This window comes from Mytilus edulis, chromosome 10, assembly GCF_963676685.1.
Source record: "Mytilus edulis chromosome 10, xbMytEdul2.2, whole genome shotgun sequence".
Classification (NCBI taxonomy): Eukaryota; Metazoa; Mollusca; class Bivalvia; order Mytilida; family Mytilidae; genus Mytilus; species Mytilus edulis.
In genome coordinates, this window is record NC_092353.1 from 29,955,882 (window position 1) to 29,977,669 (window position 21,788).

The window sequence follows — 21,788 nt, forward strand, 5'->3', positions numbered from 1 at the left end:
TTATAAATTGAAAAATTAATATTAAAGTACTAGCTCTGTATGTATTAAGCAATTATGTAATCTAAATCAATTTTTAAATTATTTTTAAACTCTCAATAACTACTAAAGTTTACCTTTTAAGTTAAGAGAAAATTTGAAACAACAACTAACAGGCTATTATTTGCACTTGGAATTATTTTAATTATGGAATTTGCATAAATTCTTGTGCTTCGAAATTTTTAATAAATTCCATGTTTATTTGGTATTATAATGTTTTGAGCGGATCATAACACTTTCCATACAATGTATTTGGTATAGAAAGTGTTGTGCGCAGCACAGTACATTCTATTGAAATGGAATTTATTAAAAGTTTCAATAACAAGAAAATATGCAAATTCCATCAGTAAAAATAATTCCAAGTTCAAATAATAGCCTGTTAATTGAAAAAAAAGATAACCCGTCCCCCCTAAAAAAAACCAACCCAAGTGACAATTTACACACCTGTCTTGCAAGCTGTTGACATCGTGCTTCTCTCTGTTGTAATCTATGATTTAACTGGTTACTTTCTGTTTGTGCCTGATTCTTCTGTCCCATTGCCACATTAAACTGTTGCTGTAACTGGTCATAATCTGCCTGGAACCTACTCGTCTGTTTTCCATCCTCATTGGCCAGATTTAACTGAGATTGTAGGCTATTTTTATCAAATACTAATTGTTGTAATTCTCCTTCAACTTTTAGTAATTCCTGATTCACTTGAACGTTTTGATCAGAGTTTGATTCTATTTGTTTTTCAAGATCTAAAATGTGTTTGATCAGTCTGTCTTTTTCTCTTTCAAAATGGTCTCTTTCTTCTTTGATGATTAATACATCTTTTTGAGACTCGCCTTGTTTTAGAAGTCTTTGATGAAGTTCTTCTATTTGCTTTGCCATATTTGAATTGTCATTAATGATCTTACTATATTCTGCATTCATACTATTTAAATCAGTTTGTAATTTATCAAACATTGCACTTTTTTCTTCTAACAATTGTTTTAACTTTTCATTTTCTTGTTTCATCATGTCATTTTCTCTTGAAGTAGAATCAGGAGATTTTCCAACGTGTCGTACCTGTTCACGTTTGATATTTTCATCAACCTCCACAACCTTTTTCACATCCAAATTATTTAAGAGAGAACTTATCTCTAAATTCTTTTCCTTAATTTCATGCTTCAAATTATCAACATTTTTCACAGCTTCTGAATATTTTTCTACCATTTCTTGGAATTCTTTCTGTAGTGAATCAAACATTTTGACCTTCATTTCTTGTGGACTTGTCCTTGACCTCAACCTTTCATTCTCTGACATCAATTCATTGAGTTCTTCATTTATAATATCTAACTGTTCTCTCAATCCTTCCACTTCTGAGTTATCAGCCTGAGTGTTTTCTGCAGCTTGCTTAATAAGGTCACTATTTTCTTTCTCTAGAGATTCAAATTTTTTGTTCTGTTCTTCAAACTCACTTTGTAACTTGTCAAACATTTGTACTTTCATTTTATCTGGGCCAGCACCTTGTTTTAGAGTCTCATTTTCTGACATTAATTCATTTAGTTCCTCATTGATCATTTGAAGCTGTTCCTCCAGATCTGTGACCTTGGAGTCATTAGCTGCCACTTGAGGTCTGCCAGAGTCTTTAGATTTTTCTTGTTGCTCATTTTTAAGTTTTTCATTCTCTTCCATTGCAGTACTGTATTTTTCAGCCAGGTCAGAGAATTGTTTTTGCAATGTGTCATACATTTGTTCTTTCATTGCTGCAGGGTTAGATTTCAACCTTTCATTCTCAGACATGACTTCATTGAGCTCTTCATTTATAAGTTCCAACTGTTCTTCAAGGTCAGTGACACGATCATCTGAAGAAGATGTTGTTTTTCCTTGTTTTAAACTTTCAAATTCTGCTTCTTTCTTTTTTAGTGCTACCTTAGTTTGATCTAGATCATCTTTCATTTTCTTCCAATTTTCCTCACTGATGCCAGATTTGTGTTCCTTCCTTGTACTTTCTAGCTCTAACCTAAGATCTTCAATCTCTTCTTCTAGTGATGACATTTCCTGAAGTTTCCAGTCAAGTCCTTCTCTTTCGACCTGTTGTTGTTTACACAATGTACGTAACTTTTCAACTTCCCTTTTCAAATCATCAACATTATCAGCTCCTTGAGCATTTTTAAATTCAGTCTTCAAGTTTTCTATTTTCTCCTTGGAGTCTTTCTTTTCATTAATCAGATCTTCTCTTAGACCGTCCATTTCTTCTACTATTTGTTCATGTTCCGATTCAAGTTCAGAGATTCTAGTTTTTAAAACAGCTAACTGATTATTTTCTTGTTCTAGTTCAGATATTTTATTTCTCAAATCACTGACTTCTCCACCACCACCTTGAATTTGTTTGATTTTATGAAAATGTTCCTCTTTTTCTCGATTCAATGTTTGTTTTAGATTAGCAACAATTTCCCTGTAACTTTTACACTCAGATTCTAGTTCATCACACAATGACTGATTTTCCCTTACTTGTCTCTCATTATCACTTTTACTTCGTTCCAAGATTTCAATTTCTGATCGTAAAATTTCAGTTTCTACATGCAGTGTTTCTTTTTCTTTCAAACCTTGATTCAAAGATTCTGATAATTTAGAATTCTCCTGTTTTAATATTTGACAATCATCAGATAATTTAAGATTTTGAGATTTTAACTCTGTTAATTGAGAACTTTCAGTTTCAATTTGCTGAAGCAAAACTTCGATACGACTTTTATATTTTGTCTCATTTTCTAACACATGTGTATTCAACTTTTCATTCTTTAATTTTTCTGTGTCTAAACATTGTATCACTTCCTCTTTTTCTCTTTTAACATTTTTAAATTCCAGTTCACATTTTTCTATTTCTTCTTTCAAAGCATTGATTGATGTCTCTGCATTAGTATGACCACTTTCCAAGTTTGTTGTGGTCTCAGCAAGTTTTTCTTTAGTCTGATCTAGTTCAGTTTGTAAAGCCTGATTTTTAGCTTTGAAAGCTTTAAGCTTGGTCAACATCTTCTCACATTTTGTCTCATCCACTGACAACTTCTCATGTAAAGTTTTAATTTCATCTTTAAGAGCCTGAATTTCATGATTTTCTTCAGGTGCTGCTTGCCTGAGAGGCACAACTTGTACTTTTTGGATAGCATCACCCCAACCCTCCTGGATTTGAGAATCCTGACCATATTCTGGTGCTGACTGTGTAAGAGGTTCAATGGTTACCTTTTCTATGGCATCTCCCCATCCCATGTCGGTAACATGAGCTACATCTTTATCCATTTTCTCAGTTACTTCTTCTTTTCTGTCATTTAACTTGTTATATTTAGTTTCTATATCATTTTTATCTTGACTAAGAATATTACATTTCTCTGTCAGTTCAACAATATCTTGCTTTAAATTCTCAACATCTGTTTCCAAATCATGAATTTTCTGTTGTGATTTATCCAGTTCACTATTTAATTCTATTTTTATTTGAGAATCTGCTGCTGAATTTAAAGTTAATGTTTCACATGTATTTTCTAGTTCTTGTAGTCTCTGAAGAGATTCAGCTGTCTTTTCTAATTCTCCTTTCAGATTAAGAATTTCTTCATTTGCCTGAGAAAGTTTTCCCTCTAACTCCACACTAGCACTATCTTTAGATAATAACTCTGACCTACTAATGTCTAGTTCTTCTTTGTTACTATTGACCTCTGTTTGTAAATGTTCATTTTGTGCTGTTATTTCGCTTAATTTTACTTGCAGTTTCTGACATTGCTGTAAGAGTTCACTCATAGCTGTCTCAGAGTCTTTGTTGTCACCTGTCGCTGCAGAGAAAGATAACTTCAAATCTTGCTTCTCTGTAGTTAGTCTGTCAACACATAATTTAAGTTCATTATTTTCCTCTGAAACCTTTTCAAGAGTCAGTGCTAACTTGTCCTTTTCTTTAGAAATATTTCCTGTAGACTGTTCAAGTTCTTCAATATGTTTTGAAAGCATTTCTTTTTCATTGAGAAGATTACTGTTTCCTTCAGTTAAAATTGAAATCTGTTCTTGTAAAGATAAATTTTCTGATTTTAAATTTTCAATATCTGTGACCTGATTGGTTAATTTCAAAATTTCATTTCTTAGTGATTCATTTTTTGTTGTCAGTTCAATTAATTCTGATTCTTTAGATTCAATTTCATTTTGAATCATAGTTATCTGGTCAGAGAACTGACTTTGCAATAACTGTTTTTCTTCTGTTTGATTGGCTAATTTAGTTTCAATTTCTTTCATACTTTCCTTATACTGATGATCTAGTTGTGAGATTCTCTCTTGCAGAGACTGATTTTCTTTTATTTGATTGGTTAATTTGGTTTCATAAAAACTTTGTAAGTCTTCAACTTTCTTTTCAATTTCATCACCTAAAGTCATTTCACTATTCTCTAGTTTTTGTTTTAGGACACTAATTTCCTGTTCAGATGTTCCGATAACATCTTTTATGATTTCAGAAACTTGATTCAAATTTTGGAAATCTATATGATGTAACTGAGGTGTGAGTAGTTTGAGACTGTGAGCAAATTGAGATAAATTTTCTTCATGAAATGCTAACTGATTTGATAAATCGACTATCTTTAAAGCTGTTTGTTCAAGATTTTTCTGAAGACTTTGTTTTTCTTCTTCCAGTTGGCCTTTTTCTATTTGACCTTGTTTTACATCATTCTGAAGCTGCTCCACTGATGACGTCTGCTTTCTGACTTCCTGTTGAAGGGATTGTATCAGTTCTTCAAAATTTCCAACTCTTTCTTCCATTTCTTTAACATAACTTTCTTTATCTTCAGTTATTTTTTCTAACTCTATAACTTTTGTTGATAATTTTTCAATTTCTGAATATTTTTCTTGAAGTTCCTGTTTTTCCTCTTGTTCTTCCAACTGAGATTTTTCTAAGGAGCTATTTATAGCAACATGATCATTCGAAAGTTGTTCGTATTTTTGTGACAATTCTGACAATTGATTTTCTAATTCTGATTTTGTTTCTTCTAATACTGTTGAAGATTCAGATAATGTTTTGAACTTTTCTTCCATTTCTGTATACTGATGTTCTTTTGATGATAACTGACTAGATAAGGTTTCTATTGCAGATGATTTCTGTTCTAGGAGTTCTTTGACTTCCAATAATTCTGCCTCTTTGCTTTCAAGTTCTTTTGATTTTGTCTGACTATCCTCTTCTTTATGCCCCTGAATAAAAAAAATAATGTTAAATATGTTTGTTTACATTTAATAAAAGAATAGTTGTTTACAATATTTTACATGTACATTTCATTATAATATGTTATTTTGATTGGCTAACAGCAATCTCACGTCATTCTGAAATTAACCTTCATTTCAAAATGAAATGTAACATTTATGATGACACAAGCTTCCGCAATAAAGTGCACAGGTCAATAAGAGAAAAACTTGATAAAAATTATGTTTTCATGATCATAGCAAAAAATTGTACTTATAAGTATTAAATGCTTATTTCATTAATTTAAAGGGTTGTTAGTGTTGACCATGTACATTTTTAGAAATGAAGTGTTTCATACAAAATGTACTTCCAACAAGTATTTATACACCAATAAATTTACAAAAAGAAGCATCATTTATGAAATGAATCATTCTTTTTCACCTAACAACATTTCATATCTTTCAAAAGTGAAAACAATGGAAATCTAAATACCCGTAATCATTTTTAGTTATGTCAGTTTTTCAAACAAAAGTATGTTGTCCATTGTTAAGAGTTCAGGTTGACCTCTAAGTGTCATGTCTGTTTTTTGTTTTGTTTTTAGGTGGCTGTCTCATTGACATGTTACAATGTATGCCAATAACTTTTTTATTTGATAACTGATTTTTTGTTAGTGTCAAACATTTTACTTTACAGTGAAAAATTAACTTAGAGCAATGTTGAGTAAGTTCATATTTCTGAGCGAAGAGTAGCATCTTTCCACCAAGCACCTTCAACTATGCAATTCTTTACAACATGTGAGAAAAACTTTAAAATTTGATTAAAGAGTTACAGTACATAGAATTGTTTTTTCGGATCTTGATACAGTTTTAGTCCTTATTTTACTGAAGTTTAATATTTTATTACAACTGTTGTAATATTATCATCACATATCTTATATTGTTAAACTGGATTTTACACTGCAGATATGGCCAATTAAAATTAATTGATAGATTTTCATCCCCGCCCGCCCCTCTGAAATCGCCCCGCCCCAAATTTTTTTATTTTATAAAATTTACGATTTCCGGATTTTGTTCATTCCCGTTACCGGTAACCGTTAAAATTTCGTTTCTTTCAATGCGTCCTGTTTCAAATTTCGGTTTTGTACCTCGAGTAAATCTAACCAAAATGATTTAAGTCGACCTTTCCACTGCTCTATGATGACAACATCATCTTCCGAGAGTAAAGATTGATAACGAGAATGACATGAAATAATGGTGTTATGAGAAAAACGCTGTTTCCAAGACTGCAAATCGCGGTATGTCACAAATTTCTGTGATTAGAAAACTGCGGACTTTTTTATTTATGCAATGACTTTGTCTCAGGAAATTTAAACTGTAAATGATACCCAAAGCACAAGATTCGTGGATTGATTGATTGATTGTTGGTTGCTTTACGCCGCATTAGCACAAAAAGGCTATATCGCGGAGACAAGATTCATGGAAACCATTGATACAGAAAACATGACTGGATTATAGATATTGAAACACAAGCACGAACTTGTCAGATTTATGACCGTTTATTGAATTTAAAAAGTCGACTAGCATACGCATTTTATTTATGCAAGCCCTTTGATTTTACCCATGGCTGTCTTTTTATGTTGACAAACAGCAAATGTCCAAATACACCCAAAAAGACTCATTAAACAACAACTTTTTTTTTATTATTAAGTTCATGTTTTACATGATAATTATATTTTCATCTTGCATATAAAGTACCAACCCTATTATTTTCAACACTCTCTGAGTTTTCATTTTATTCTGTACTCATAATAATTGTGTTGCATTCCAATGCATTTGCTTCATTTTATGGTAATACAAACCATTGTTTAGAAACCAAAATACATTTTGTGTAGGTACATGTACATGTAGTCTAACTGAAGAGAGTATTTCTCACACGTTTTTGTTGTTAAGTTTTTAAAGCCGCAATTACATATATTTATTTAAGGATTTGAAATATTATGTAAGATTCCTCATACTTGTGTATACATGATATAAGCTTATTATTACACTGGCATATATGAAGAACTCGTCACAAAAGGGTTTCATATGAAATAAAATTTAAAAAATAAAATCCTCCCACCCGCCCCATTATTTTCAAAAATTTGGATGAAAATCTACTAATTAATTTTAGTTGGCCTATGACATAAATCAGCAACAAAAAGAGCAAGTAGGGTTTTGTAGCATGAATAAATACACCATTAGTGGTTTTCACTTCTAAGTTACATTACTTGTAAGGAGTCATCTAGTTTTCTGTCTAAATTCAAAGTAATACAAACCTCAGCTTTAGAAGCTTCTTCTTTTTCTTTGATTGTTTTCTGTAATTGGAACTTCAATTTCTTAGCAGTAGCAAGTGCTTTCTTAAACTGAAGTTCTTTATCATCAAATGCTTTCTTCATTTCTGCAAGTTCTTTCTCTTTCTTGGACAAAGACTGTTTGATTTCACTTATTTCTGCCTCCCTGATTGTAATGGTAGCTGTCAGAGATTCATTTGCATCAGCCAAGGGAGATAATGTCTCCTCTTCTTCCTGAAGATTTTCAACCAATGATGTGATTTTCTGATCTTTTTCTGAGACTGTATGTTTAAGTTTTTCTATAGACGTTTGTAACTCTACAATTTGTTGATCCTTTTCTGATAAAGACTGATTAGAATCTTCTAAGGTAGTTATCTCTTCATCTTTCTCTGTTATGACATCCTTTAAATTATCAATTAAACCTTGCATTTCATTGATTTTCTCTTCTTTTTCATTTGAAGCCTGAATTAAATTTTCTACAATTCTTTTCTGTTCATCAACGCTAAGCTGTAGTTCTTCAGATAACCTCTCATATTTCAGTCTCTGTTCACCAAGTTCTTTAAGATTTTTCTCACATTTTTCAATGGTGTTATCTTTTTCTGCAACTCTCTGATTAAAAGTTTCTATCATTTTCGTTTGTTCCTCCACAGTGATTACCAGTCTCTCTGACAAACCTTCATATTTGTGTTTCTCTTGAGATATTTCTGATACCTCATTTGCATATTCATCAACTGTCTTTTTGTGTTCATCCTTTTGAGTAAGTAACTGCTGCTGAAGATTTTCGGTTTCTTGCTTAGAGAGAACACATTCATCTTTAAGTTCTTGAATCTGACTGGTTAATATTGTAATATCATGTTTCAGATTGTCTCCATCATTTCTACTAAACCCATTCTGCAAATGGAAAAAAACAGATAAATAAAATTGATATACCTTGAATATACATAAACTTTTGCCTTCATTGCCATAAAACGCTCTTCAACATTTGTATACAAGTTTTGGTTTTTCAAATATTTTGGCCTTAATCATAACATCATCAAAAAGACATTTATTATCATAATGCACATCTAGTGCAGTAAAATTGGTACTGTTAATGTGTTTTTTCCTACCTTAATTTCGCATTTACTTTTAAATTTAAAACTAAATGATAAAATCCCTTAAAAGATATTTTAGCATCCAAGTGTAGGGCATCTTTATAATATTACCTCTGTTTTATTAATATGTTTTGCTTCCTTATTTTTCATATTCAACCAAAACATTTGTCTGTTTTTTTTAGTTACACATAACTTTCTCAGACCTTGGCTTTATCATTGCAGTTTTTATTGGTGGAAGAAGTCAGAGTAACTCGAGAATACAACTGACTTTGGCAGTAAAACTGGCAGCCCTTGCCATGAAACAGAAATGTTGAAGTTTGCATGCCTTTATAGTTAGATATAAGAAGATGTGGTATGAGTGCCAATAAGACAACTCTCTATCCAAGTCACAATTTGTAAAAGAAAAACCATTATAGGTAAAAGTCCTCAAAACGGAGCCTTGGCTCATACCAAACAGTAAGCTATAAAGGGCCCAAAAATTGACTAGTGTAAAACCATTCAAATGGGAAAACCAACTTGTAGGTATTAACCATAATTATATGAGTTCAAGTATAACATAAGCAACAGCATTAAACGTTGATATTCAAACTGTCTTAATGTAATAAAGTTATCTTAACTGCTGTAAATAAAATGATGTCAGATAAATTATTTGCTGGTTCCTTATCCTTGAAATAAAATAATCCTTTATAAAACTTGGAAACATGTATAAAGGGGAGGCTAGTGGGAGGGTTGGGTTCCAGCTAACATGTTTAACCCCACCACATTCTGTATGAAAGTGCCTGTCCCAAGTCAGGAGCCTGTAATTAGTGGTGGCGTTTGTTGCTATATTATATATTTGTTTTACATTCATTTTTTTGTACATAAATCAGGCCATTAGTTTTTCTCGTAAATTGTTTTACATTTGTCATTTCTTATAGCTGGCTATACAGTATGGGCTTTGTTGAAGGCCCTATCCTATGTTGACCTATAGTTGTTAATTTCTGTGTCATTTTGTCTTTTGTGGAGAGTTGTCTCATTGGCAATCACAGCACATTTTCTTTTTTATATAAACAAACCAACTACATTACCTCAGCAGCAGACTGTAATGTCTGGACCTTTTCAACCATTACAGCTTCCTCAATAAATGGCACTCTGTAATATTAAAAACACGCTTTAGTTATAACTATAGAAAAACACTCCTGATGAAAAGCACAAAATTTCACTTATACTAACATTATCAACCAGCTATATAATAATTGATATTGGATTAGTACTAAACATCCAGTGGCATTAATTCGTACATCAATTTCAAGATGAGAGCATGCTTATTTGATATGAATTTCATCCCTGTGCTAGACCAACATTTCAAGTCAGAAACTTAATGTGTACTTCACAAGGTAACATTCTGCAGTTAAACAACTCATCCCACCAACACAAATTATTCTAACACTGAGCCAACCAAATTTTGCTCTTTCATGCTACATGCTTTCGAGAAGAAGCAGCAATCCCCAATTTTTAAGTTGTTAGACACAGCTAAGGATTCAATCAACAATCTACTGTACTCCATTCGAGCATGCTGCCATGAGAAGAGTGGTTAAAATAAAAAGGATTGATCTCATTGAAATTTAAAAAATGTCCATATTTTATTGTATCTCACCCAAAAAGTTATCAACAAGAGCAGATTGACTCTTATATGTGACTTTTGTAAATAGAAAACTAAGAATATGCAACAATAAATCACTATTCCCTGCTTGCACTATCTTTTTGATTTTCACTAAAATTTGAATATATTAAACAGTCCACCTGATAGAAACATTTGTTCATTTGTATTAACTTTCAAGCTGATGTGACCACAAATTACTTCGAAACAAAAGTATGAACTGAGACACATGCACAAACTGGAAAGCATTATGCCCTATATACTATATAAGGAGTGTTCCAAAAGAAATCAAAATACATTAAGTCAAACATCCTGAAAAAAAATGTTGAAATCAAGAAATACAACTTGCATACTATAGAGGTAAGAATGTATTACTACTTGGCTTTCTTTCTTCCTTTTTGTTTAATGCGTTTTCATTTGTAACTATGCTTTCTGATTTCCCTCTTGATACTTTATCTTAATTTAGTATCCTTACGTAGAGATGTGCCTGCCAATGTCTATGAAACACCAGTCCTTTAAAAAAGCAGTACTGGTTAGATTAACCATGATTCACTTATATGTCTGACATATAGCTTGCTGTTCGGTGTGAACCAAGTCTCTGTGTTGAAGACCATACTTTGACCTACATTGTTTACTTTCAAATGACTTTTACAAATTGTGACTTGGATGGAGAGTTGTCTCATTGGCACTCATACCACGTCCTCTTATATCTATCGACTGAAAAACTCTTACTTCTGAATCTTTAGATCAGTATTACCATCCATCTCTTCTACATTCTCTCTGTGACCACCTTGTACAATATCAGCCATCTGCTGGATCTACAATGTACAACACATGCGTCATTTTATATGTTTGGTAACATATGTGTTTATAAATATAAAAATCCATAATAAATAGACATTTAAAAATAATAAATGTACATTACAACTGAATTTGAAGAAATTTAAATCCAAATTATTGTTTTCTCTTTAAAAATATGTATGTTATTAATAAAATATCAAATGAGAAAAAAAAACAATTCAGTAAAGCTTGGGAAATGCTGGAAAAATATAAAGCTACATCAAATTCTACAGCAAATTAACAACACTTAAAATAAATTGGTTCTTTACAGGAGACAGAGAGGAAGTTAGTGCTTGTTCAGAAACTTTGATGGATCTATGTACTTTAAAATTAGACATAAGATAATGCCTCAGGGAATCTTGTTGAGGAATACATGTAAATACACATGTTTAATGTGTTTTCATTCCCAAGCATGCATCAACTTTCAATTTATAAAAGTAATACTGGTACATATTGCCGTAATCAGCGATCCTAGTTAATATATTACAATGTATTGAGAATCTCAAGACATGTTCTATATTTCTTTAAATCTGCTTAGTCAAAAAGTGTCTAAAGGAAAGTGATTTTGTGATACAGTTTCTATTTCCTTAAAGCAATGACAACACTATTTCCTTAAAGCAACTTTGACAACATTATGTTTTCCATAAAAACCAACATACATCACTGTGCTTAAACGGCTGTGGGTAACTTAAGTTACCCACAGCCCAAGATGGAGCCGCCTTGCGTTTGTTAGATACTTTTCTTCTATAGAATAACAATACCACGAATGCATTAATTAAACAACTGAATTTAAAAGTTGTATTAATCGTTTAGGGAAACCCCTAAACTGGAAAGGTGATTAAATTCTACAAAATAAACGATCACAGCACGATTTTAAAAAACACTTAGGCTGTCCGTAACTTCAAAACAACTTGTCCGTAACTTTTTTCATCATACCAATAGAGATGTCCGTAACTTTCAAAGAATCGACATACGCGGATGTAATGTTTAAAATGATGATAGAGATTGCATCGAATACATATTCACAAAACGAAGTAGATGTCTAGTATGATATAATTCATTGTATCGATGGAAGACAAAATTGGGAAAAATATGAAAAAAATCACGATAAATCCGCAAAACTCGGGTCTCATTTTGTATAACGTCGGGGTACCCGAATCGCCTAGTTCGGAGGGTTGTTTCCGATCATAGCAGATAAACTGTTGAAACATTGTTCGTTTTTATTTTTGAACAAGTAGACTACACAAGTATTTTTTACACATACATGTAGCATTTTTACACTTACTGATTTTCTGCCAGCAACGACAAGGGTAGCGTGAATCCGGGATTTTGGAGGGGAACCCAAATTGCCCAGGCATGCAGTGGATAGACTATACGAGACTTAAGTGCACAAAATTTTTCCGTCTTTTTTGAAAAAGCCAAAAACACTTTTCTCTCATCCCCACAAAAACAAATCCCATCTGCATTGACAGTAAAATAAAAGGGGTGTCAATCTGGACACACTGGGACGTTGCGAACGGTGATATTGCGGCACACTGGCCAAGATTTACAGTAAATGGGAAAACTTTTAAAAAAAAAAAAAAAAAGGACATTTTGTATAAATGAATAAACCTAGTTTTACAGCTAGCTGCATATTTCATTTGTATGCAAGTTGCATTAAATCTTATTAAACTGAATAAAACTAAAAGACACAATAGGTAAAAGTCAGTGACATTAAAAGGAAAAGAGCAGTCAACATAGTGTAACAATTCGACATAGTATATAAAAATATAAATAACTACGTAGGACAACAGGGTAATTTTATAGTCTAACAACCCCTGATAACTTACAAAGAGAGAAAAAAAACATACTAGCAAACATATTCAAAAAATCATAACACTATAACGAACTGGTGGGATGTATAAATACCGAGCCGCGTCAAAGAGTATTCATCAAAATACACATAGAAAGAAACAGAGGTGAAGGTAAACCGCAAACATATAATTAAACTCAAAACATTAAAGAGTATGGAAAAGCCTTGGTCTGACAAGCGAAAAACGTCGATAAGACGCACATCAGTAAATAAAAGTTCAAACCATAACCAGGATGGAGTACCACAAACCCCACATAAAACTTCTGTGGTGTAAGTATGATGCGTTAATAAAATCACATTTGGTGGTGAATGAGTAGTATAAACGGCCGCGAAGGTTACAAATATGATGTTAATTGTCTTCTAATTGTTGAAATTCTAATTCTTAAAATTTTAAATCAAAAGTTACCCACATCTAAAAATAAAGTTACGGACAGTCTGCTTAGTTTCGATCAAAAAGTTACGGACATCTTATGCATTTTTTAAAGTTGACCTTGCGCTTTAGTGAACTCTATACTAACAAATTTATGGTAATTGTTAGTCATTTCTTTATTCAATAATCCTATAAATATTTACATTCTGCATGAAAAACGTCGCAAAAGGTACATTTTGTATGAATTAAATATCAACGAGTTTAGAGTCCGCCATCTTGGGCTGTGGGTAACTTAAGTTACCCACAGCCGTTTAAGCACAGTGATACATGTTATTCCTAAGCATAAAGCTAGAAAGTTCTGCCTCATTTTCAATTCTCTTGAAATATTTAATGAAATCTTGAAATATTAAAAGTATTTCTCAATTTCTTAACATGTACCAAATAATTTGTAACCACTTACTCCAAGATTCAAATGACTTACTGAAATCATATGATAAAGCCAACGAAATGTTTCTATATTCCTCACTTACAGATATAATAACCACTTGTACTGATGACACTGGCCTTGATAAGATAAGAACCATTCACTTAACACTGGTACTACATATAATTGTGTATAGTTTATGTGTAGATTTGTATATATATATATCTATAGTTATACCAAGCATGCAGTTACCATAAGCTAACCAAAATCATGCTAATTACACAAGCTTAATATGTGTACAAAAATATATGAGAAGGTATGTTAAATAGTGATTATATTTTTCAGTAACTATTTGTTAAATATAATTCAGGTAAATAAATTATATGAAAGATATTTTTAACTTTCCAGGACACTTATTGTTCATATAGTAATGCATTAATCTATATTGATAGCCTATTTGCAGACTATTTTTTAAAACCAAATAAAGCTATTCTTACTAAAAATTTAAATCGTAATGTTTGTTTACATATCACTAAAGATTACTACACTAATTTTATTGCAGGAAACAAGAAGATGGTGAAACTAGAACAAAAACACTGCAAACAAAAATAAATACTAGCTCACTAAAACTTGGAATTGTCAATGACAATAGATATGTGTAAATATAAAAAAAAACTTAATCTGAGTGAGTTTTATTAGCAGTTAGCACTTTTAAACTGCACCATCACACAAATCAATGTCTTTTAAATTTGAAATTGCAGTGAAATAACAGATACAAATGTGAACATTATATCAAATTTAGATAATTCAATAGAGCAGAAACAAACAAAAACACAAATCTAAAATGAAAATGATTTGAAAAAAAACCCCAAAAAAACAATTGAAAGGAAACATTGATTTGTGATGAAATAAGTGTATACAATATGCTCCAAAAATGTGCTTTGGGTACACAAAAACTATGACACATGTACATGACATCAAAGTTATTCTTTAAATTAACTATAAATCATCTTTCAAAACATATTTCTTTAGTCAATCTATTTTTGTACTAAAAGTTAAACACATTTTTTGGGACCCCTTGAAAAGTCCTTGTACATATACTCCACTAAAAAAGGAGAATTTTAGTAAGTTTTGTGTACCCTGTGTTTATCCAATTATGTGATATATCAAACATTAGTACCTACACACAATATATACACACTAGCTATAAGTATTGAATCTGAATATGCATTTTTTTCTTACATTTTCTGTTTTTCCAGAAAGGTTGCCATCGAAACCAGAGGCAGTGGCTGTTTCCAACTGTTTTAGTTGTTGTTTCAATGTGGAGTTTTCCAAAGACAGTCTATCAATATTATCTTCCAACATGTTAACTTTCTCTTCATTTTTACGCAACCGAAGTTTTAACTCGTCTTCAATTTTATTCTTTTCTTGAATTTGCTCTTTCATTTGAACTATTGTCTGCTCAGCTTCTTGCAGGGATGTGACAAACGCCATTTTGGATGCCTCTGTCACTTCCAGGATGCTTTGTTTACCGTACAACTCTTGCATTAAGTCTGTGATTTTAGCTTCCTTTTCTTGTAACTTCTGAGCATTTAAAGCATTGAATTCCTCAATAGTATTCATTATTTTATCCTGTTCTTCTGATTGTTTATCGTACATTTCTTGCATTTTTTTCATTTCTTCGATCCTTTTCATCAGATCATCCTGTATATTATTTAGACTTTCTGTAAGAGATTTTATTTGTTCATCCTTTGTCTCTATCTGTCCTTCCATTTCATTCACTTTTTCAATATTTTCTTGTTTTGATTGTTCAATAGATATAATATAACTATCTTTTTCTTGAATAAGTTGTTTTGATTTTTCACATTCAGATTCAGCAGATGATAATCGTTCACGTAAGTTTGTAATGGCAATTTCTGATTCTTCTAGTTTCAGACTAAAAGATTTTTTACAGTCTTCTAGAGCATTTAAAGTACGTTCAAGTTGTTCACATTCATTCTGATACAATTGCTGTAAATCCTGCATTTCATTGCCTTGCCGTGACAGGTTGTCCTTTAATCTTGCCAACTGACTTTCCAATTGGTGCATTTGATTGTCTTTTTCGCTAATTTGTCCTTGATCTGGGACTACTAACAATTTCTGTTTCAAATCAACTAAACTTTGTTCTTTTTCCTCCAATTTCAATTCATAATTGTTTACAATCATTCCCATAGTTTTGGTGTTTTCTTTTTCTTGCTCTACTACGCTCTGACTGTTTTCTAGTTCTTTTTCAAGCTCTGTTACTTTCTCCTCACTTTTACTATACTTAGAAAGCAAATCTGATTGAGATTGCTTTAAATTCGAAAGTTCTAACTTAAGTTTTGTCATTAAGTTATTGATATCTTCGTTTTGAAGAACTTCAACCTCATGTGCTGATACTCCAAGATCATCAGTAAGTACTTGCAAAAGTTCCTGCTTCATTTGTGTAACACCTGAGCTTAGTTGTTCTTGGAGGTAGCTGACAGTGTTGCTTAGCTGGGCAATTTCCTCACACTTTGCTTCTTTCTCAGTCACCATTTGTTGTAAATCTGATTCTTTTTTGGACAACATATCTTGTAAATCATCGATCGCTTCAGTCATGGTTTTGATTTTTGAATCTTGAGATTTCAATGCTTTTTCAGTTTCCATAACTAGATTTTCTTTCTCTGATTTCAAAGTTTTCAACATATCTTTATATAACTCTTCATTATGACGTAACAAATTTGTATCATTGTTAAGTTCTTCAAACTCTTGTTCTGACTCATCAGCAATGTGTTGTAAGTGTTCACATTTTCTTTCCATCTCAGCATTACTCATTGCATATGAAGAGTTCTCTCCCTCTAATTCTTCTATTCTTGATTGCATAGAAGCAATCTGATCATGGTCCCAAACACCCTGAGAAGCATTTTCTGTTTTTAGAGATAAAATTTCTTGAGTTTTATCTTCAATAGTTTTACAAAGTTCCACCTTCTCCTCTTTCAATGAATCTAAATTATTTTGAAATATCTCTATATCTTTTTCAAAAGTTTCTCTTAAAGAAATCAGTTCATTTTCCTTACAGCTAAATTCATTTTGTAATTTTTCTAATGTAGTTTTCATTTCATTCACATGGATGTTTTTAGATTCAAGTTCTTGTTTCATGTTGTCTAGTTCACTTTTCAAGTCCAGAACTTCTCTTTCTGGCACTACCAGTTCATTCCCTGGACCTTCACTCCCAGATTTCAGTGGCAGTTCCTGTTGTTTTTTATCACTTTCGATAGAAACTACATCTGTTTCACAGGAAGTGCTGTGTATCATTTCTGCTAGTGAATCAGATATTTTTTCTTCATCCATGATGGCACTTTCTGGCAAAGTTTCAGCATTTTCCATTGAAGTTGGCTCAATGATTTCCTCTATTATAGGTAGCACATCTGAAGCTCCACTACCAACTAGTGACACATTTCCTTCAAGGTTATTTATATGACCTTGAAGGTTTTCTATTTCCTGTCTATACCATATCTCATAAGAGCTCCATGTATTCTGTAAACCTGTTATTTCTTCATTTTTATATCTTTCTATTTCCACCTTTTGATTTTCAAGTTCTGTCTTGTACCACTGTTCCCATGCTAACATGTTACTAGATAAATTTTCAATTTCTTCAGATTTTGCGATGTTTTCAACTTCATATTTAGTTACTTTTTCTTCAAGTTCTTTGATTTGTGTAACATAATCCTGACAAAGACTTAAAGATCCCTCAAGTTCTTTTGATTTTGAAAGCTGACCTTCCTTTAATGATTCATTTTCAGTTTTTAGAATGAGAATTTCATCCTCTAGTCCAGAAACTTGTGAAGATTCACTACTTTGAGATTCGGTTTCTGACATAAGTTTATTTAACTTTGTGTCTTTTGCCTTACAAAGTGTTTTCAGTTTCTTAATCTGTCCATTCATTGCCTCTTTCTCCTTGCCAAATTTTTCTCTTTCATTTTTCAATTCTAACTGAAGATTTTCTAATTCCATTGTAAGACTGTAAGCATTGCCAGGTGCTGTTGGTAGATCTACAGACTGTAAGGGTCCTGAAGCTTCTTGTTTATGGAAAGTTTCCTGAACAACTGTCTCTTGTACCATTTCTTGTCTCTGGTATTGCTCTGAGACCATTTTCTCTTCATGAATCTCGTGGTGTTTTTGGTTTTCATGAAATAACTGCTCAAATTTGTCCTTCCAAGTCAATGCATCCTCTAGTTCTTGTGACAGCATACCTACTTCTTGATCGCTATATTCCAACTTCTGCATTAGATGTTGCACTCGTTCATTCAAAACAACAACATCCATCTCTTTATCAGCGATTAAATTCTCCTGTTGAGATACAATGTCTTCCATTTTTGCCACCTTGGCTGCTTTCCCTTTGCTGACTTTTTTTAATTTTGCTATTTCTAAATTTAAATGTTCTTTTTCAACAAGGACATTTTGTAATTCTATTTTAACTTTATCTACACTGCCATCACCGTCTGATACTTGTCGACGAACAGAAGCCACACTTTGTTCAATCTTTTCCTTTTCAATCATTAGTTCTTTCTTCTCACTTTCCAATTTCACAATATGTTCATGATTTACATCTAAATTTTTCTTAAATTCTTCAATTTGATAATCCTTTTCATTTATGTTTCTTTGCAACTGATCAATATTTGCTTGTAAGTGATAACATTTTTCCTCCAGATCCTGAAAATGGGCCACTGACTCATTAAGCTCATCTCGTAAGCTCTCTTCTTCACTGTATAAGTCATCAAGTCGACCATTTAACTCATTTATTTGTTCCTTTAGAATAACAACCTCAGTGTCCTTTTCAACAAGAACTTTTTCTTGGACAACAACAACTTCTTCAAACTTTTTAGCTTTTACGTCCTTACTTTTTCCAAGCTTTTGAAGTTTACTGATTTCAGTAACAAATTTTTCTCGTTCTTCCTCGACCTCCTGAAAATTTTTGTTCATTTCACTAATGTATTCTTCATCTTCCTTTAATTTGGCCTCAAGTTTCTTAATTCTCACATCTTTTCCTTTAACGAGAGCTGACAACTTTTTATTTTCACCAGTCAATTTATCCCGTACATTAATGGCTTGTTGTAGTTCATTATTTATTTCTGAAATACCAGCCTCTCTTTCCCCAATAACGTTTGTAAGCGTCTCTTTGTCATATTCAAAGTTTTGAAATGCTTCTTCGTACTGTTGTTTAGAAGCAAGCATTAAGTCTTTTTCTTCACAAACTCGTTGGAGTTCAGTTTGACTTTCATCTAATCTGTCAGTTAAATCTTGTTTGACTTTATCTAATTCGCCTTCTAACCAATAACATCTGTCCTTCAGTTCAAAGTTTTCACCCCTTATGATCTCTAAGTCTTTTCTAGTCAATTCATCTTCATAAAACACATCATCCATCCTGTGCTCTAAGTTTTTTATTCTTTCTTTCGACATGAAAATTTCAGCATCTTTGTCAGCAATGAGTTTTTCTTGTTCTGAGACAACTTCCTCAAATTTCTTGTTCTTAACATCTTTTCCCTTGTAGAGTTTTTGCATTTTCTGTAATTCAGCATTTATTTCATCTTTTTCAGAGAAATTTATTTTCAGTTGTTTTTCAAGTTCTTCATTTCTAAATTTGACCTCGTCAAGTTCATAGTTTATTTTTTCAATTGCTGAATCTTTTACCGACAACTGATCTTCACATTCCTGCGTAAAATTTATAATTTTTTCATCTTTTCCTTTACATATTTGTTGTAATTTTGAAATTTCATTCTCCAGATTTTCTTTTTCATGCAACATAAATTTTTCTTTGTCAACCAAGTCCAAGAGTTCATTTTCCATATCTATTGCTATTTGTTCCTTTTCCTGAACGGTCCTTTGCAATGATTCAACATACTGTTCTAAGTATAAGATTTGGTCTTCGTGTGCACCTTTTACTTGGTCATGTTCGATTCTGCTATCACTTTGTGCTGACAGTACCTCCTCCTCTAGCTGCTGACATCTCATTTCAAGATGTCTATAGTCTATTTCATATTGATCATATTTTTGTTGAAGTTGGTTATAGTCTGTTTCTAGTTTAGTCATTTCAGAATGCATAAACTCCTCATCATAGTTGACATCTTTCAGTTTATTTTCTAGTTGTGTTATATTTTCTTTGAACACAATGATATCTGCCTCTTTTGTGGCAAGTAACTTTTCTTGCTCATTGACAACATCCTGAAATTTCTTTACTTTGGCTTCTCTCCCTTTGTAAAGTTTTTGTAATTTGTTCAGTTCTGTTTTAATTTCTTTAGTTTCATTAACACTTTTGTCTTTTTCCAACCTTAACTTGTCTATTTCAGATTTCATCAGTTCATTCTCTTTGACCAAACTATCATTATGAACAGTCTGCTCTTTAGAAGAACCTTCAAGTCTTCCCTGTAACTCAGAGACAGTCTGTTCTAATTCAGATTTTTGAGATTTTATTTCTTCCACATTTGCTGTCACTTGGGACAATCTTATGTTAAGTTCAGATATTTCCTGTTCTTTAGATAATTTGAAAGCCCCTGTTTCTTCAACAGCTCGAGATAATTTCACATCTTTTCCTTTGTTTACCTTCTCCAACTTCTTAATGTCAGTTTCCAGTTGTTCTTTCTGTGAAATGAATTTATATTATAGCATATAGACAATAGTAAATGCTGGACTACTGTTAGTTCAGAAATTCATGCATGCATTTATTATTGTAAATCCTTGACTATTGGCATACAGGAGAATCTGGTTAATGCAATTGCAAAAAAAATATGCCAATTATTTTTGTTGCTAAACATTATACTTTCACAATTTTAGCCTTCATAAACAAATACAATACTCTAATTAAAAAATAATATCTTTGAAGTTGAAAATGTCTAATTACCTATACAATAAATTTTCAAAGTACTGTATTGCAATGTATTTTTTTGCAATAAATCTTTTTAGATTTTGCATTTTTACAGTAGTGGTCAAGGATATCTGATAATAAATGCACACTTTAACTCTTTACTTACAATAGTCCAGTACATTGCACCATATATAAATCAAATAATTCTTACAATAACTTATATAGTTGCCTTCTTTAATAAATTTCATGACTTCTTTCTATATGAAAATTGAAAGATATGTTAACTTCTTCATAAATATTTCCTACACATAAGGTTTAAAATTCAAGTGTGAACCCTACTTCAGAAATTTGAAATATTTAGGATTATTTTACTATAGGTGAACTTGTACAACTTTTTCAAAACTTTGAGGACTGTTTGTACTTTTTTACATACAGAAAATAAGATATTTCATGAATTCTAAAAACAGTTTGAAAAGGATGATGTTTACATTTTCTAATTACATCAATCTTTAAGAAGTGCCAAATAAATAAAACATTTTCTCAGTTGTTGACTATATTTAAAGTTGTCTGTATCATATAAAAGTCAGCTTTATATCTTATAGTTTGTTAAAATCAACTTCAATCAAATAAAGAATAATATGTTTTATTAACAATCTTAATCAGAAACAGTATTGATAAATATTTAAAGGAAAACAAAAAACTACTTCAAAATTAAAAAAAAATCCTGTACTTACATTATATTTCTCAAATTTTAGCATTCAAAGGATTTTAGGTATAGAAAAAGAGATGAAGCTGTGTGAAACTCAATTCTGCATAAAGTAACTTATATTTCTAAGAAATTTTATAATAAGGTAGATCTAATAGAAATATTCTGCATGTTACTAATAGAAAGAATAAGTGTGGACTGAAGAATAAAGTATTTTATAATTCAGTCAAAACTTAATTTATATCAAAAATTGAATTATGATATAAATTAGGCAAACAACATAACTTATCTGAGACCACGAGTGGAAAATTAGGCACCCTATACTTTAAAAATAAAAATTATCTGCCAATGATACGAAACATCAGAAAATGACATTTTCTCTCCATTACTTCCTTGAATGAATGTGATTTTAACCCCTGCCTGCCTTTTATGATTTTAGAGTAAAATTGTTAAAAAGAATACACTTTATTAG

At 31.6% G+C, this 21,788-nt stretch overlaps 1 protein-coding gene across 3 annotated transcripts in view; it reads right to left on the reverse strand.

Annotated features, from left to right (window-relative positions):
* The window catches only part of LOC139490863 (extracellular matrix-binding protein ebh-like), a 70,838-nt gene that overhangs the window by 19,746 nt on the left and 29,304 nt on the right, over positions 1 to 21,788 (reverse strand). For 2 of the 3 annotated variants that reach the window (XM_071277943.1, XM_071277942.1), the window contains exons 9-13: positions 14,991 to 20,387; positions 10,995 to 11,080; positions 9,691 to 9,754; positions 7,518 to 8,423; positions 481 to 5,214 (exon numbers count right to left, since the gene is read on the reverse strand). In XM_071277943.1, the coding sequence (XP_071134044.1) occupies positions 481 to 5,214; positions 7,518 to 8,423; positions 9,691 to 9,754; positions 10,995 to 11,080; positions 14,991 to 20,387 (11,187 nt within the window). The remainder of the gene's footprint in view (positions 1 to 480; positions 5,215 to 7,517; positions 8,424 to 9,690; positions 9,755 to 10,994; positions 11,081 to 14,990; positions 20,388 to 21,788) is intronic. The other variant, XM_071277944.1, reaches the window with a different exon arrangement.